At 38.0% G+C, this 17765-nt stretch overlaps 1 protein-coding gene across 1 annotated transcript in view; it reads right to left on the reverse strand.

Moving 5' to 3' along the window:
- Positions 1-17765, reverse strand: part of asic4a (acid-sensing (proton-gated) ion channel family member 4a) — a 149286-nt gene that overhangs the window by 18914 nt on the left and 112607 nt on the right. Inside the window, exons 2-4 of the mRNA XM_033987488.2 lie at positions 3878-4022; positions 2195-2322; positions 1343-1496 (exon numbers count right to left, since the gene is read on the reverse strand). Coding sequence (XP_033843379.1) covers positions 1343-1496; positions 2195-2322; positions 3878-4022 — 427 coding nt within the window. The remainder of the gene's footprint in view (positions 1-1342; positions 1497-2194; positions 2323-3877; positions 4023-17765) is intronic.

Genomic DNA, 17765 nt, shown 5'->3' on the forward strand with positions numbered 1-17765 from the left:
CTACATGTAACATATACATACAGCATATTGGCCAGCAATAGTCCAGGATTAGTACATCATTTACTATATTTTAACCATCACAAGACCAAGCAGAAAAAACAAAATGTAACAGAATTACAAAGCCAGAAAGCCATAACAGCATCAAAAGTGCCCAGCTCTTTTGTCACCTCCAGCGTGTTTATCAGGAGGGGGGCAGATGACACTGTGTCCCAGACTTTGGCCCTCTCGCACTGGGCTCAGATTGGACGTTGGCTCCTCTCGACCTTGGTGCTTCATATCGGAGTGTGCTTCTGTAATGCTGTGCTGGATAATCTGTGTCCAGTGGCTCTCAAAGACCCCAATCAGCTCAGCACTTTCATCTTTTCTGCCCATTTCAGACTTCACTGCTGTGTGACTATTAGTAACACAGGGTATTTATATTAATGAAAGACTGGTTAAGGCGTGTTTGTTGTATTAAATTGGTAATTATAGTATAGCTAACAGCCACAACTGTGATTTCAATGCCTTTTCTTCTTCTTAAAGGGACAATATGATGTAAAATTTGTATGTGTTCATTAGTTTTTTCTTTTTATTTTTCATTGGCAACTTGTACTTTGATTGATTTATGCATGTTTGAGTAATTCTGCAAAGTTCTGCATTCGGGGCTTGAGTGCTCAGAAAATTTAAGTTTTCTCCTATCTCCAACCAATCTGTACTCTGACTATACCAAAACTTCAGGCTCTGGGTCAAACACATAATGTTATGTAGCCATTTTTAACAATAAAACAAAATGTACAAAAAACAAACAAAGAAACAAAAAATATGCTCATCATGGCTTGGATGGCTTGGATGAGCAGCAAAACGTCTTCACTCCTACAACTTTTCATCCACTTGACAGATTTAACTTTGGCTTTTACTATGGATTAGTCCTGGACGACTGAGGGATTACACAGACATATTTATCTTTTGTATAATTCATGGCAATGTACAAAAATGTGAAAAACTAACCCATCATCTATGACATCATCGGTAATAGTTATTAACCAAGCAATTAGACAACCATCAAATGCAATTGCCAACACTAAACCAGGACGATAGTTACACAGAGCCTTACCGGTCATGTGCACCATTGGACAGGGCCTTACCAGACATGTGCACCATTGGACAGGGCCTTACTGGGCTTATGCAGTATGCAGACAGACTCTTACCGGGCTTGTGCACCCTTAGACAGGGTCTTACCGGACATGTGCACTATTGGACAGGGCCTCACTCGGCTTGTGCAGTATGCAGACAGACTCTTACTGAGCATGTGCACTGTTGGATAGGGCCTTACGGGCATGTAGACTATTGGACAGGGCCTTACCGGGCATGTGCACCATGCGGCAGTTGCAGACGCGGATGACCTCATTGGTCTCACACAGCAGGCGGCAGGCACTGATGCTGTACGTGTCGTATCCAGGGAACTTCTCTTTGCTGCTGGAGCGGCAGTTCCCCCAGGGCTGAGGCAGATAGGTCAGCTGAAACCAAACACAGATTTATGAGGCCTGGAGGTAAGCCAGAGCAGGGGTTCTCAAAATGTGGTGTGTGTGAAGTGGCACTAAAGAGGCTGCTAAGGAGTATAGTTTATTAGCTCTCATTCTAGTTCTATATTCTAGTGGGGTGCTTTTGTCAGCCTTTAATAGTTCTGATGTAATTCTTTGGTGCATTTTGAAGCAATTAATATGTCTCATTTATTATTTTAATTTTTGACACAAAACCTTGGAAATCAATATAAATAGTTCACTAGTGATTAGATAAATATAGCTCATTATACTTTTGAATGCAAAAATCTACAACTGCATTTTATAAGTGTATATAATGTCAAATGAATTGTGATACTAATGTCTGAGTGCTGTATGACGTCAGCATAGGGTGTGTGTCTGGAACTGGAAACACAAACTCTGGAGGAAGTGTTCTGGCACCAAAAATATTTTAAATTATATACTAAATCTAAATTTGAGTTATTAGGAACTTGATTAGACCTTATTCTGCTCTAATTGAATATTTATTCCAAGAAATAATCCAAAACTAATCCATTAAAGACAGTAAGATACTATTTTCTTTGGTTGTGCTTGGAGTGAAAAGTTTGAGAACCACTGCACTCTACATGAGCTTTCTATAGTTAGAACAACAGAAGCATTGGCCAAAGAAGCGTAATGGATGAGATAGAACCTACCCTCTGCTCCTGACAGGACACAAAGGTCTGGAAGCCTGGGGAGACTCCAAAGCCCAGCTGGTGGATATACGGGGGCTCGTCCTGACTATGGATCTGCACCCGGATCCCGGCCTCCAGAGAAGTCTCATCTGCAGCACAAACACAGGGGTTACCCAGGCAACCGCACAGGGACTAACTGACAGCTTGGCCTGGGTTTGGAGCTAAAAACACCTTACCATCATGTCATGTTTGAAAATGAACTCAGAGGGGAGGTGGACAATGGTGAAATAACATATTCACATCTTAAAAGTCCTATAATTCTTAAGTTATACTCACCAAATTTTAGCAGTAGGTAAAATGAACCTTCAGAGATTTTTGGCAATACATAAGGTTATAATTGTTCACTTACACCTGAACTTAACACTACTTAAATTAGGGGAAGTAAAAATGACCTAATGTTTAAAAATAATGTTCTTTAAGTGTCCACCATTTTCGGTTTTGCATTGAATAACCCTATCCCACACACTTTGCACACCATTTGAAAGCATTTCTGGGCTTATGGCTCTTATTTGATCCTCAATATTATGTTTTAAGTTGTTTATTGTCTGAGGTTTATTCACAAACACCTTTTCTTTAAGATAGCCCCACAGGAAGAAATCAGGAGTAGTCAGGTCTCGGGAGATCACACTGCACCCTGTCTTTGAAAACTACTTATTATTCTTTTAGTGGCAATTACGCTTGGGGCATCTCTGGTATTAAAATGTCGACTGTAACACCGCTGAGTTTCTGAATTTGAGCCATGTGACTCAAAGTACCATTGTACAATGAGGGTTCGTTCCTTGGTGCTATATTTGCTCATATTAATGCCGGAAGGGTAGTTCTAAATGCTCTGAAAATAAAATAAAAATATTTAGAAACAAAAGAGTTATGAATTTTTTTCAACTGTCAGTGACTTGTATCTTGTATTTTCCCAATTAAAGTTGTTTCTGTTTCTAAAATACCATAAAAACTGATTTGTGTTAAATGCAGTGGCTCAAAGGAGTGCTAAACTTGACTGTTTAATTGCTATCTTTGTGTCCTTAGGCAAGATACATTGCCAAAGCATAAACAACGTGGCTGCAGATGCCACTGGCACAGATTGGCAGCTATGTGCTTGTCAGTAAACCCCTTAACATGACCAGCTTACCAAGACCAATTGTGAGGAGTGAATGAAAATGTAAAGTGAGCTTCCAAAAAGCTCCCTGCGTCAGTTGCGTGTCATATGTTGAGCAGGTAATCATCAAATCCAATAACTATAAAATACAAGATTAAGATGTAGAGTCAACATGTCAGAGCTTGGTCTTGATTTGACAATAAGAATGCTTCTGTAAAAATACAATGCTAATGAAAATAATATATCCACAATTGCACAGGTGTTAAACTGCAGGGAAAACCACAGGAACCATATAAACCGGCAATCAAACCCAACACCTTGTTGCTTTAAGGCAATAGTGCATTTGTCATAGCGTGATAGCTTGACATAAAGTTAAACCGCATTTCAAAAATATGATGCCAGAGAAAATCAGACACCAGAGTTTGTTTTTGCTATTGTACAAATCATATTTGCAGCAACGTAATGAAAAAACATAGCAAGTTGAATTTCTATTTTGAGCAATATGGAAAGCGCATGACAGGACAACATTGAGCAAATATGTTGTGGCTTACTGGTTTCCCTCCAGATGGGCAGATACTCGTCTTGCTGTATATCCAACATGATCTCCAGACCGTTCCCCATCCCGCCTTGCTTGGTCTTCCTCAGTGCGGTCTTGTTGCCATTAAAAGTGTAGCATTTTCCATATCGCGTGTACACCTAGGAAAAGACAGCATAGATTCATATCAGGACCATAACGATAAAAACATGACAACTCCACAGTCACGCACACGCAGCCGGTGACAAGCTGGTGAAATGAAAACATAGATAGAAAGTGGAGAATAAATAAACAAGCTGAGAAAGTGAGGTACTGAGTATTACCCACAAGCCCTTGGGTGTAGCGTGTGTCCCCAGTGCACTTTGATAAGCACCAACTGAATGTATTCCTGGACAGGCTATGCACAATAAAGCTACGCAGAGCAACCAAACATCAAGAGACAATTTACCTTATTTCAAAAGAAAACAAAAGGGAATAATAAAAGATCTTAGTGAATAAATGATCTATCATGTGTGATAGATCATGGCCTGTGATAGATCATGGCCACACAATGGCCTGTCTCCACAGAAGCATGTCATTTACAGTGCACTGAAAAAAAAAAAATCCTCTGAAAGGGCAGAGGGGCTAATCAAATTTTACAGTAACATTACTTATTTATGATTCTCTGTCCAGCACTTGAAGTCTTACAAAGGCAGGTTGATTGTGGCTGATGTTAGACCTGCATGTTTTAAACACGCTGAGAAAACAAGACTTTGTTAACGTTTATGGTGAAAGTCGTCCCTCAGGAATTCCCCTCCTCAAAACCTTCGGAGGGAAAATTCAAAAGTATAAAGGACAGAATAGTCACAGGAACCTCTGCAGTGTGGATCCAGGAGGACTGTGCTGCTTTGGAGGTAAGACTTCAAAGGTTTTACTGGTTTCTAGTCTAGAATGTAGTCATAGTAAAAACATTTTGTGTTTGTTTGGTCTGAAATTAGGTTTAATGTAAGGGCTGTTTCCATGAAACAAATTGTAAGCATGACTGCCCAGTGCCCATCTACAAGTGTGACAATTGTATTAACATTTCAATTTGTTGCTTCCACAGAGTCTGCAAACACGAAAGAGATATCCAGAGCACTTGGCTGTAGCTGCGGGTAAGCTAACACATTTTATACTTGATGTTTAGTTTTTTTTGTGCATTACAGTTTTTCAAATAGTGTATCTGTTAAAATAAAAAGAGTGGGATAAAATCCCTGTATCTTTCAGAAAAAGGCAGGACTTTGAAGACACAGGACACAGATAGACAAAGTAACTCTCCAGTAACAGAGCTATTTTTTTAATAACATATACTTGAAAATGTATCATCACTTGTATCCACAGAGGCTGTGGCAGTAGGAGGACTTTGAACCAGATGCCATACCTGGCACTGAATGACTATTGAGAAAGTTGAAGAAAATCACATGGTGCATAGTCCTACATTTTCTGCATTGTTCAGTGTGATTCTGTCCTGGACCGGTCCACGGTTGTAATAGAGAGTCATGAGTGCTATCACTATATTTGACTTGGTTAACTTGGTGCCATTATTATTTAATTATTATTTCGCCATCCTTCTAAGATTCATAGTCATCTTTTTCATAAGGGACCCAATTGTACAGTTGATTAATGATTAATTAATCTTGTTATAATTCATGTCACAAGCAATTAATCTGCCATCTCCAATCCTCTATCCAAATGCAAAGTCATGCAAGGAATCTCTACAAGAAACCACTGTGTGAATTGTTCTTACTTTACACATTTGTTATTTGAGATGGTGGAATGTGCTAATCGTTTATTATGACCTCTCTAATGTCTTATTTCTTATCCAAATATCATCACACCCTTTAACTCCAGTCAAAGTAAAATACATGAACAGACTGCACCTCTTTAGTCATAAACTCACAAATATTTGAAGTTGCAATATGGGCAGACTCTCATTGAAACTGATGCATTTGAACCTTGCATAAACATGCACGACACACGCCCATATCAAAGTTTACTGGAGGCATAAAACACAGCTGTCCTTGAAGGCACCGCAGTGTAAACAGCACTGCCTCTGCTGTAATCACTGTTGTGGATACAGTGGTATTGTCCATAGAGGGACTTTGATTTGGCCGGATCCCTCCCTGTGGTCACTAAACTTGCTGCTTTTCCCCTGTATTTAAATACCACAGCTCTCATTAAGTGGGTCCAGGCCATATCAGTTAGAATGGGATGTTTTTGTGTGTTGCCGTGGGGTAGTCTTAGTCTCCATAATAGTGAAATAGGCACTCTCCTTTTTGGTAACAGGATAATTCACTACTAACACAGCAAAAACAATTGTTATGCGATTATCACAATTTAAATGTAGAAACGAGTGGTTGAACCTAGCCATACATAATGAGTTAGATAATCCTACACTGTCACGAACAAAAAGAAAATAGAAAATAAACCAAGTGACCTTCACGACCTTCACTTTGCCACAGGTTTGCTGAGAGACAAGTTCATGTTTTTTTTTTTTTAGTTCAATAAACACATCTGTAAAGAAAATAAATGCCTTATTATTTTTGGCTGAAATCTTACATGGTGGGGCATTGATAACAGCTTTTTTATATATGTGAATTTGCACTTTTTAAACACTCAAGACGAACAATACATTTTCATGCATTATTCATGGACTGTCTACACTTGGTGATGTTAATCTGCTGTCTGTTGTCATCTGAAAACATTTTATTGTTGGATTTTAGATGACATCACAACATTCTATGAGCCAATAATATTTAAAGAAGACCTATTGTGCTTGTGTCTGCTACATGGTTATAATCTATGACACCATGGATCATTTATATGTTATAATTTGCACATTCTAAATGCCAATATTCATCTAAAATGACGTAATAAAAGAAACAAGTCTGACTTCCAGGTTGGAAAACTGTGGTGCCCAATGGGAGCTGACATCGCCATAAACGTCATCACAAAGAGTCAGTACCTCCGATGGATAGCTCCAGATTAGGCTAGCAAGCAGTGGATTTTTGTTATATATGTAGCAAAATGAATATGCAGTACTGCTGAATCCTCTGTGTATCACAGAATAAGAAAGTAAAATTGGAAAACAAAGTAAGTTCAGCAGTGGGTGTATGCCGGTGGTGTTGACAATGGGGAATGATCGGCAATATGGTGTCTTGAAATGAAGTGATTAAAGATTGCACAGACATACACATTTCACTCCAAATACAACTTCAGGTGTGTAAATGGTTAAAAGCTCTGAAAATCTTGCATAATAAGTCTGCTTTAATGCAGTTGGGAGCAGTTAAAATATATATGGTTAAATGCAGTTTTATATATAGTGACTGGGTCTAATCACCCGTAGAAATGATCAGGTTCATCATTTGTACATTGCGTCTTATTATATATTTCATGGGAAAGTACAATGTAATAGGAAAATGTAACTCTTGCCCCATTGACATTATCACTCTCTAGAATCTGAAAACCACCAATATTTGTATATGCAGCTCAAGTTCACTGCTCTAGTTTGATGAGGTACATGAGGTCACTACTGCATGAAACCTGTACTTTTGCCTCTGCTCATGCTTGTATGCAGTATCTGGCTCAGTAGCGGGTGATTAGAAAATGGGGGGCAGTGAGGTGTTTAAAAGGCCAATGGAAAACGAAGGTGTGACTTGTGATTGACGTGCTATTCGGGGTGAAATAGTTTAATCTGTATTTGGGGATGAGAGGAGCAGAGTCAGGGGTAAGACACTTATCATTGATCCATCCCAGTTCCTGACAGTGAAACCTGCACAGGGCCCACTTTATCTGACGAGACTGACAACAAGAGGAAGAAGAAGGGAGGATTTTACGCATAAGACCAGAGATAAACCAGGGCTGAACCTAAGCCGGACCATTTCAAGTTTTGAGCAGGACTAAACTAGGATTTTACCAGCTTGAACCATATAGGAACAAATCTGTTGTGGTTGTAAAATGTATTTGAAATCAATATAGCACATGCAAAATAGGTTGGAATTTTTTTTTGTTGTCTGGGGCCAGGTCACGGTCTAAGCAGTGACTCCCAGGCTTCCCTCATCCAAGACACTTCCTCCATCTCCTCCTTTCTTATGTTTTCAGTTAATACCTTTTGAATAGAAAATAATAAGATTGTGAATGCTGTTGTTGCTATGACCTAATTCTCACAATATTTGGATCATATTATGCAATGGTGTTTCCTCAATTATTTCATAAACTTTACTGACAAAGTTAACTTTCTGCGAAATAGTATTATGTCATCTTAGTACTGATATCTGTGCATTTTTTTCTTAACTTTATATTCAAGATGAGTAATAGCAGTGTTTATAAATTATTTTTCCCACAAAGTAATATAGTCATATTTTTATATAGCGCTTTTCCACCACTTTTCACCATTCAAAGTGCATTACATCAAGGAACCACTCACTCATTCACACACACATGCACACACCAGTATATGCAGGGTTAAGGGTCTTGTCCAAGGACACAATGACAGCATTCATCTGCTGGAGTTGGAATCACTTGGAATCTGTGGGAGTTGGAATCACTTGGAATCTGTGGGAGTTGGAATTGCCCTAACTGTGAGTCAGTGGATCTGACGTTCAACCAATGATGTTTACTTTGAGAGTGGGATTTGAACCGGCAACCTTGACATCAGTGGACACACACTCTGCCAAATGACCTATTATCGCCAATATCTTCTCCTGAATCATCTTCTGGTTTACAATATAACCTCAGTCCTTAAAATGTATACTTTGAGTACTACTTTGAGTACTTTTGTTTTGTTGCATTTGCCATCAAACTGAGTGAGTTAACAGAACGACCTGAACTACTCCCAAATGGGGGACTTGGCTTCAGCGCTGACAAGCTGAAACAGTGCAGCGACATGGCAAGACTAAAAAGTGCATTTATGAAGCTCAAATTGTACACACCAGCTAGTTATCACAGCTCTTAACACCACGTTGGTTCTCTTTGTTGACATTATGATGGAATTTACAGTTCCATTTGACTGTTATAGTATGGGCAGGGATGACAAAATGTGTTTCTGTTTTGTGTTAGTTTGACATATTACAAGAAACAACTTAATCTGAAATTACATCAGTGTTGTTTATAGGAAAGGAGCAAGAGAGAAAAAGAGAGAGAGAAGAGGACAAGAGGACTGTTAGCTGGGAGCGATAGGAACAGATAATGTATGTAAAGTGAAGGCTAGTTTAACACACTGTTGCTAAGCTAATGAAGCAGAAAGAAGCCAACTGAGGAGTTCATTAAAACGTTACACACGGCTCAAGTAAATGGATCCTGGTTCTTCTGCTTGGACATTCGCTCTCAGTTTAGGTCAGTTTAATATGTGAAAAAGGCTTATATATGCATTACACATATTGAAATGGATGAAAATACATTTAAATAAACTCATTAACACTGGTTTTAAAATGCAAATTATAATTTTAAAATAATAATAGTATTGGCTAAGTTTGCTCAACATTAAGTGTCGTACAGTCGTACAGTCGTGCTGTGCAAATTCAAACAACAAAAGCATATCAACCATGATAAAATCCAATAAATAGAGCACTTTATAAAACAAGGAAACAGGAAGTAAAAATAACATTGCTCAGCGTGTGTGAAACATTACAGTGTATGCAACAGCTTTTGGGAAAACAAACAAACAAAACAAGAAAAAAAGTATTCTCAAAATTTCAGAATTTCCTAACAAAGATCAGGCAGTAAATAAGTGTTTAAAGTGATCACAGAATTGAATTTAATGAAATGCTTAACAAGAACCTAAATGTAAAAATGTAATGAGTAAATGACTGGATTAGGCCATACACCCATAGCTCATATTTTTTTTCCAGGATATTTTATTATTAATCGATTCTAGTAGCTGGAATTTTGCTTGTATAAATAGAGTAAGAGCTGATCAGTAAGCATACCCTTTACATCTCTTATAATATGAGCTTTTAAACCCTTGTATCCAAAGGGAGTCAGCTGTACATTTGTATCCATTTATAAAGTACTTGCAGACAGTCTCTAATGGTGTAGATGCATTAACATGGGGCTTTCCTGTAGCCGCCGCAGCCTTAAGAGACTCTATAATGTCACTTGCTCACTATTATTTAACATGGAGTAAAAGCCAGCCCATTAAACATCCTGTCTACATGCTTCTCTTTATCTTTTAGCTCATGGTACAGTACAGCTTGCAGTTCATTTGAAACCAGACCTTTTGATCAGATTTATGGCTTGATATGGTCAATCTAATCTAATACAAACAATATTACGATACAGATAGATGATATAGACTCTTTTATCCTAATCTGGAGACTTTCAGGTCATAACAAAAAAAAGTCCATCTTACTTGTGGAAGGTCAATAGACTAGTTATCAGTTATTTAGTTAGTTATTTATCAGTTATTTATCTGATACTAAACCAGGCTCGAAACAAGTGTGAAATATGATTAAACAAGGTCCGATAAGCCCTTTCTATTTCTCAACTTACAAATATGGGTCACAGTAGCTCAGTTAGTAGCGCGTTTGTCCACTATTCCACAGGTTGGCGGTGTGATTCCAGCTCCCACAGATGAATCCTGCTGTTGTGTCCTTGAGCAAGACACTTAACTAACCTTACCCCCAGTGTCTGTGTACACTGATGTATGAATGTGCGTGTGAATGGTGAGTGGTTTCTTAATGTAAACCAAAGCTTTGAGTGCCTTAAAGGGGAAAAAAGCATTGCATAAAAATGTAACTGTTAATGTGTTCCTTTGCAAATTGTATTGATTATTGATTGGCACTGGTTTTAGCAGTTGATCACCAGTCACCACTATTCTCATTTAATGCTGCAACCCTTACATAAACCAATCCTAAATCAGCATCTAAACGACATAATTGCCTGCATCTCTGGTTCAGAAGAGTCTGCGTTAAGTATCTTTTCTCCCACATGCTCCTCTCTGTGTAATTCATAAAGCTTTGGTGGGTAAACCCTTTAACACCGTCTTTATGAGTGTCCTGGGACCGTCCCCTGGCTCTTCCCCTTTAAATAACCTGCATCATCACTCCTCTGCCTCGGAGAACATCCATTTCCAGGCAGGCCACGTGTCGTCGAGTGGCACTCCCGCTCAGAGAAAAGGGGGATTTAAATTCATTTGCAGAGGGTGGTAGGGGAAAGCATGGGAGCAGATTGGCAGTAGAAAACTATTAAGGCTGACTCATGCAGGGTTAAGGTTGTACAAGAACTGTGACTTGATTTAATGGAGGAGTTACAAGAACAAGATACAACAAAGAAAGAGTGATATGTGAAAGTGATCGAAGCACCCACTGTTGGATCAAACTCCAAAAGATAAATGTAACTTTTAATTCATTGGTTTGTAATTTACATAAATAGTAGTGCTGATGAAAAAAAAAAAAAGATCATTACTATTGTCAATATGTTGTGCCTTAAGGGGTTCATTTTAAAGGGCTATTTTCTGATATGATGTTATAATGTTGTTTCCTCATCAAAACATACCAGGAGTTGTGTTTTGTTTCATATAGAGCATTTTGAGCTTTGGACATGTAGACAGATTAATAATGCAGGATAACTCAAACATGTGTGAATGAAACTAAATACAACTCTAGGTATGTTTTTGATGAGGTAACAACATTATAACATGGCTAAATGTGCACCAAATTAGTATCTGTAAGTCTACTTCAGTAAAACAAGCTAAAATGGCCAGATTAGATTTAAATTGGGAAGGAAATTCAGTGTTGAGCAATATTAGTAAGTCCATCGATCCAAAAAAAAACAAAAAAAAAAACAAAAAGATTAGGTGGTACTCATTCTTTTCTGCTGAATTTCTTTGTGCTGTTTTGAAATGAGACTTAGAATGCTTGAACAGCCACTCACAATGATTCATGATGATTCATTGTTCACAAACCAAACTAAAAGCTATAAGACGCAATCAAATACATATTTTTAATCATAGACGCAAACTGAATGTAATGCTGAATGGAAGCATTTAGTGTTTTGTCTCTGCATCGTCAATAAGACTTTTTGAGTGTGTTGTACCTCTCCTTCAAATAAATTGGACAGACCATCAGCTGATCTAAAATAATAACCATAACACAAGAACTGACAACACTGTACAATGCAATGAGTAAGTGTACAATTCATGCAGCTCAGAGTCCCAGTAGTTTTGTCAGTGTTTTGTCCCTCAGATGTGACATTTGTGCTCTGACACTTGAAACAGGGGCCTCTCTCCTCCTCATCTCCCTCCATCATCGCTCACTGCACCAGTGCACTGGGCATAACTCCTGTACTGCTAAACAACAGAGCTCAACACAGTGCAAAAGTTTATATTCTAACTAAATACATACACAGATTTAGTTACATAATATTGAATTCAGAATCAATGAATCCTAATTTGAATAAAGCTAATACTTGATGCACTAGGTAAAATTTCTGGTCGTGGGTATGGCCACCTGCTTGTCTGGAATCTTTCACAGTGTAGCATTAACTTGCCTGAGAATGTACCAGAGCACAGTATTCTATCTTGCACTCTTTTATTCTCAAGGGGAGAATTATAATTAAGTTATGTTATGCTAATTTAACTTTAAACATGTTTTTTTACACAGCAGGAGTCTTTGTGATTGAACATAATGTAAATTACATTTTGATCAAGTGATTATATGCTTTATTAACCTTCCACTTGAATTTTCTTGTTGCCATCCTAAATCTCTTCTTTGTTGTTATTTGCCAATGACAACCCTTCAGATTTAATTCCACTGCATTGCCTCCGCAGGTCAACTGAGAATCAGATCTCATTACCACTATCTGACCAAGCAGTACCACAGATTTTGGAACTTTGTCACACTCATTCTATTTCTAGACTCAAAGCCAAGTGTCCAGTATCCGGTAAACTCCTACAAGGTAAATGTAAAGAAAGCCAAGCGTTCAGACAGCTCTTGAGCAGGTTTTAGCCAGCATGTTGCCACTGTCACTGCTCATTCACATATTACACTTTTTTTAAAGTAATTTTCACACATTTCTCTACTGAAAATTTACTTTTGAAAAAACTCTGATCATGTGTCACAAATTGTAGTTTTTTGCTGTTCTGATAGAATTTCTATATTGAACAAAAGTTTCAGCTAAAGTTCTTTACCACGTGTGAACAGTCCTGTAGTATTAAAAAAACAAGGTGAATTCACTGGTGATGTATGTTTCTGAATGAATGCTGTGTCAAGTGCTCTGAGAAAGAGCTACAGTGTTGTCAGGGGCTTGCAGGTAACAGCATTTGTAAATGAAGTCTTGCACTAACGATGTTAGTGGTGATCATCAGAGAAGGTGTAGTATGGAACTGGCTGTGGTGACGGTGGCCGCTCTGATCGCTCCCCCTGCCCCAGGTGAAGCAGGATCTTCTGAATGCTTGGTAAATGACAGTTGTTACAGTACACTTGATTGCATTGTTTAAGAGCTAACTCCATGATTTTGTGTTTACAGACTGGCACTACTGCTTGTAATTTTGCTCTCTATTATGATTTATTCTCAGTGCTCGTTCTCATTGTATAGAGTGCTTTTGGTATAGTAGCAGAAGTCTTGATTATTGCAGTAAATGGTGGGGTCCTTAGTGCAATGCAACAATAGATCTCAGGGATGGCACAAAGCGCTTTAAATATCTAGGACTAGGACAAACCCCACACAGTGGCACTTTAGCCCTTTAAATACCAATTGTCAGACATCACTCACGTTTTGCAAAGTTTATTTGTTGGCTGGTACCTGTCTCATTGATTGGTGCACTTTCAGTAGAAGGAAAAGACTTTTGAAATCACTGTAAAATACATAAAGCCATGTAAATATTTGCAACTTTGCCTTTGTCCTTGTTTTGCCAGACTTATGTGTGTGTGTTTCTGTAGGAGACTCTAATCTATGTCTCTTTGGTTACACAAGTAAAAAAAAAAGAAAGACCTAAAACAAGAGAAAAAAATGTAATGGTTTTGGACACAGCGGAGGCAAGTGCTTTAAAACAACTCAACTTTCTGAATTAATGCTCTCAAATGTGACAAACTCAAACATAAACATAATCAGATTAAACAGTAATTATTTCTGCAGCAATAGTAGCACAATGTTTGGGTGAGCTGCAGCTGCACAGGTGAGACAGATGTGCAGTGAATCACTACCACAAAAGTATTTTAAACAGCAAAAAACAGTATGACAGGCTGACAGTGGTGCTATGTGTATGTGCACAACGGACATGTGGCTGCTACAGGGATAAGTCTGAGTGTTCCACAGATTTTTCCCAATAGCAGCTAGAGGAGCTTGGATGTTTTTCATAGCCCTCTAGAACCCAGAGAAAAATGAAGATCATCCAAGGATCACGAGCTGCTTCAGAAGCAGCTCAGACAAACTTCTTCCCTTTAGCTACATAGAAACAAGCCTAAGAAACAGCAAGATTTATTCTCCAGTTTTATTTTTTTGTTGTTGGTGGTACATGTACACTTTGGCAGCATCACATAGACATTTTGGTACCTTTAAAAAAAAAAAAAAATCTGCTGCTAGCTAGTGTGATCTGAAGTAAAGGCGGTGCTGACAGCTCCACGGCTCTTTGTTGTGATGGCGTTGACGTCAGTTCTCATTGGACACAGCAGTTTTCTAACGCAGAAGTCAGCAGACTTGGTTCTTTTATTAAGTCTTTTTAGACTAATATTGCAATTTAAAATGTAAAAATTATAACATAATGATCCACAGGCATCATAGATTATAACTATATAGAAGACACAAGCACAACAGGTGATCTTTAAAAATAAAGGTGTCTTCTATCTCAGTGACTAAAGTCAAAATTAATTTACAATACAAGATATTATCCCACTGGTCACAATTGGGTCCAACTATAAAACTCACTTTTTCTTGCACTTTTTGACAATTTTCATTTAAAAATAATACTTCAAATGACACATGAAATTCATAATTTCATCTCTGAAAATTTTGAGCATGGGCTAATAATATAGTGAATGAAATGAAAAAAAAATGAATCAAAGATTAAACAATGTTAAATAAAAATGTGCTGTACTTAAGGGTAGACTCATTTGTATACCATTGTCATTTGTATATCCTTTTCGATAATGTATTTATTTTAGAATTTGGTACACTATGTCTGTCACAGTAGGTGACATCCTGCATGAAAAATTGTATAAAATAGAATAATGACAATAGAATAAGAAAGAATTGGTAAAATTGAAGTCAGAGCAAAGTTTAAAATCAGATTTTGCAAATATGATTCACAATTTGACAGTAAATGTGAGTGTTCAACCTTTGATGAAATAAAAGCTTGGTTAGGTTTAAAGCATCAGCCCAGGACATCCATGAAGTGCCTGGCAAATGGTAGAGTTCATATTTGATTCTGTTTAAATGTCCTTGTCCCGTCATAAACCCAAGGTGCTGGTCTATAAATGTGGTTTTGAATGGTATAATGAAACACACTGTAAAAGCCTTGAGTGCCAATCACGCTCTACAAATGCACTCCACTTTCCCACTTCCAGCCTCAACAGTCAGAGCTGCAGCTGTACAGGAGCATTATGTCCATTCAGGTTATTTTGCACATTTTAAAGTCATGGAGGACAAAATTATGAGTTTGGGCATTAAGAAAGTAAACAGTAAAGTCTAACGTAGTTCATTAAGTTAATTAAAGTGAACTCAGACAAATAAACTTGTTCCATTTGAATTTCCTTACTCAAAATATTGAATTAAATAAGGTAAGATAACATAAACAGTTGAACCGTTAAGTGACCAAAGAAAATTAACTGTATTATTTGATTTGAGCATGTGTCGCCATGGAGATTTTATTGCTTTGCCTGAAATGTTCCACAATATGACATTAAACACTATATGTCAAACCTCTGGAGAGGCTATTCTGACCACAGCAAGAATGCATTAGCTAAAAATACTAATGCCATACTGCAGAGTAGATCAGTTGTTCCGCATTGGTCTTTTGAGCTTAGGTTTAAATGATCCAACTCCATAACCTTACATAATACTCAATAGGAATTACATTAAATGAGATTGTTGTACGGAGACAACTGGAATAGTGATCCCCAAAGATTTGCCCCATTAACCTCCATCTCAATGTCGGCCTCGCCACAGACCATAGGCATTGCTATTCAGTGCATTCCTCCCATTGTGTATCTGCAGCCTTCATTACACAACTGAGTGGCTAAATCTCTATGGTACTTTTTAATACAATCGTTCAAGTGAGTAAATACTATGCAATCATCATCATCAGGGCCTCGCCACGGCACAAAAGTGGAATAATGTTTCGTAAATGCAGCAATTTGCCCAAAATGTCAATGATCGTGTATATACAAAATGGATATAATCAGTATTGTTAGTGGTAATGAGACAACATTTTGTACCTTTTTGTACAATTATCGATGAAGTCACCATGTTCAGAGCAGTAATTTACTTTTTGGGATAGAACTTGTTCCAGATGCCCTTCCCTAAATAACCCACACTATTAATCCAGGCTTTTGTATTACATAATGATAGGGATGGGATGAGACACAACTCCCCGATGAGACAAGACAGGAGATTTGGAAGTAATTTCTAACGAATCTATTGTGTGGTTCAGTTGATCATTTCTGCCACGCAATTTTTTATCTATCTAGCTCTTGTATGTTTTTGCAGTCACTGCAGCTCTACTTTTTCAACTACTTCAACTACAACTTTTCAATAAGAAACCTTTCCGGTGCTTTACCCTTCCTACCATCTGCACACCCATGGTATCAAAAGATCATTCCACATTGGTGGCACAAGATTTTTATATATATATATATGTGTATATATATATATATATATATATATATATATATATATATATATATATATATATATATATATATATATATATATATATATATATATATATAAAACTACCTTAAAAATTATGAGAGAGAAAAGCATCAAAATAAATAAAATAAGAACATAAAACCACCTTCCTATCCTCACCTATGGTCATGAGCTTTGGGTAATGACTGAAAGGACAAGATCACGTTTACAAGCAGTCAAAATGAGTTTCCTCCGCACGGTGTCTAAGTATTCCCTTAGGGATAGGGTGAGTTAGGAGTAGAGCGGCTGCTCCTCCACGTCAAGAGGAGCAAGCGTTTCTATATTTGTTTTATTATTAATATATGTATGTATTTATTCTTTTTTGTGAAAACCATGAAAATAAACAGTTAAAAAAGAGGAGCCAGCTGAGGTGGCTCAGGTTCTAGATACCTCCTCCACGCATCCCTAGGGGCGTGTGGTGGGAATGTCCCACTGGGAGGAGGGCCCTGCAGAAGACCCAAGACATGCTGAAGAGATGTCTCTTGGCTGGCCTGGGAACGCCTTTGGGTCCCACCGAAGGAGCTGGAGGAAGTATCTGGGGTGAGGGAAGTCTGGGAGTCCCTGCTTAGACTGCTGACCCCCTGACTCGGCCTTGGATAAGAAGAAGAAAATGGATGGATGGATATAAAACACATTTATCAGCAGATTTTCTACACTTACACTGTATATGTTTCCAATTTCCATATTGAAGGAGTTTTATATATTTTCTTTTGGGTTTATGTGAGGGCCATTCTTGGCGTGAAAGAACATTATTTCAAATATTGTTCATGTAATATTGAACCTTCCTGCATTTCACTCAAACATGATTTTCAGTCATTTGTGTGGGTGGTTTGAGTCATCTCATCTTTGTCTTAGCTGCCCTACCCTCTCCCACTTTCCCTCTTTCTCTTGCTCTCAATCTTTTTCTCCTTCCTTCTTTCTCTCCCTCCCACACTTTCCCTCTTGCACCATCACTCCCCCTCCAGTTTCTCCGTCTCTCTCTCTCTACCTCACTATCTCCTTCCACCCTCCCCTCCTTCTCTCTCTCTCCCCTTCTCCTTCCC

The sequence above is a fragment of the Periophthalmus magnuspinnatus genome, chromosome 21 (assembly GCF_009829125.3).
Source record: "Periophthalmus magnuspinnatus isolate fPerMag1 chromosome 21, fPerMag1.2.pri, whole genome shotgun sequence".
Taxonomy (NCBI): Eukaryota; Metazoa; Chordata; class Actinopteri; order Gobiiformes; family Gobiidae; genus Periophthalmus; species Periophthalmus magnuspinnatus.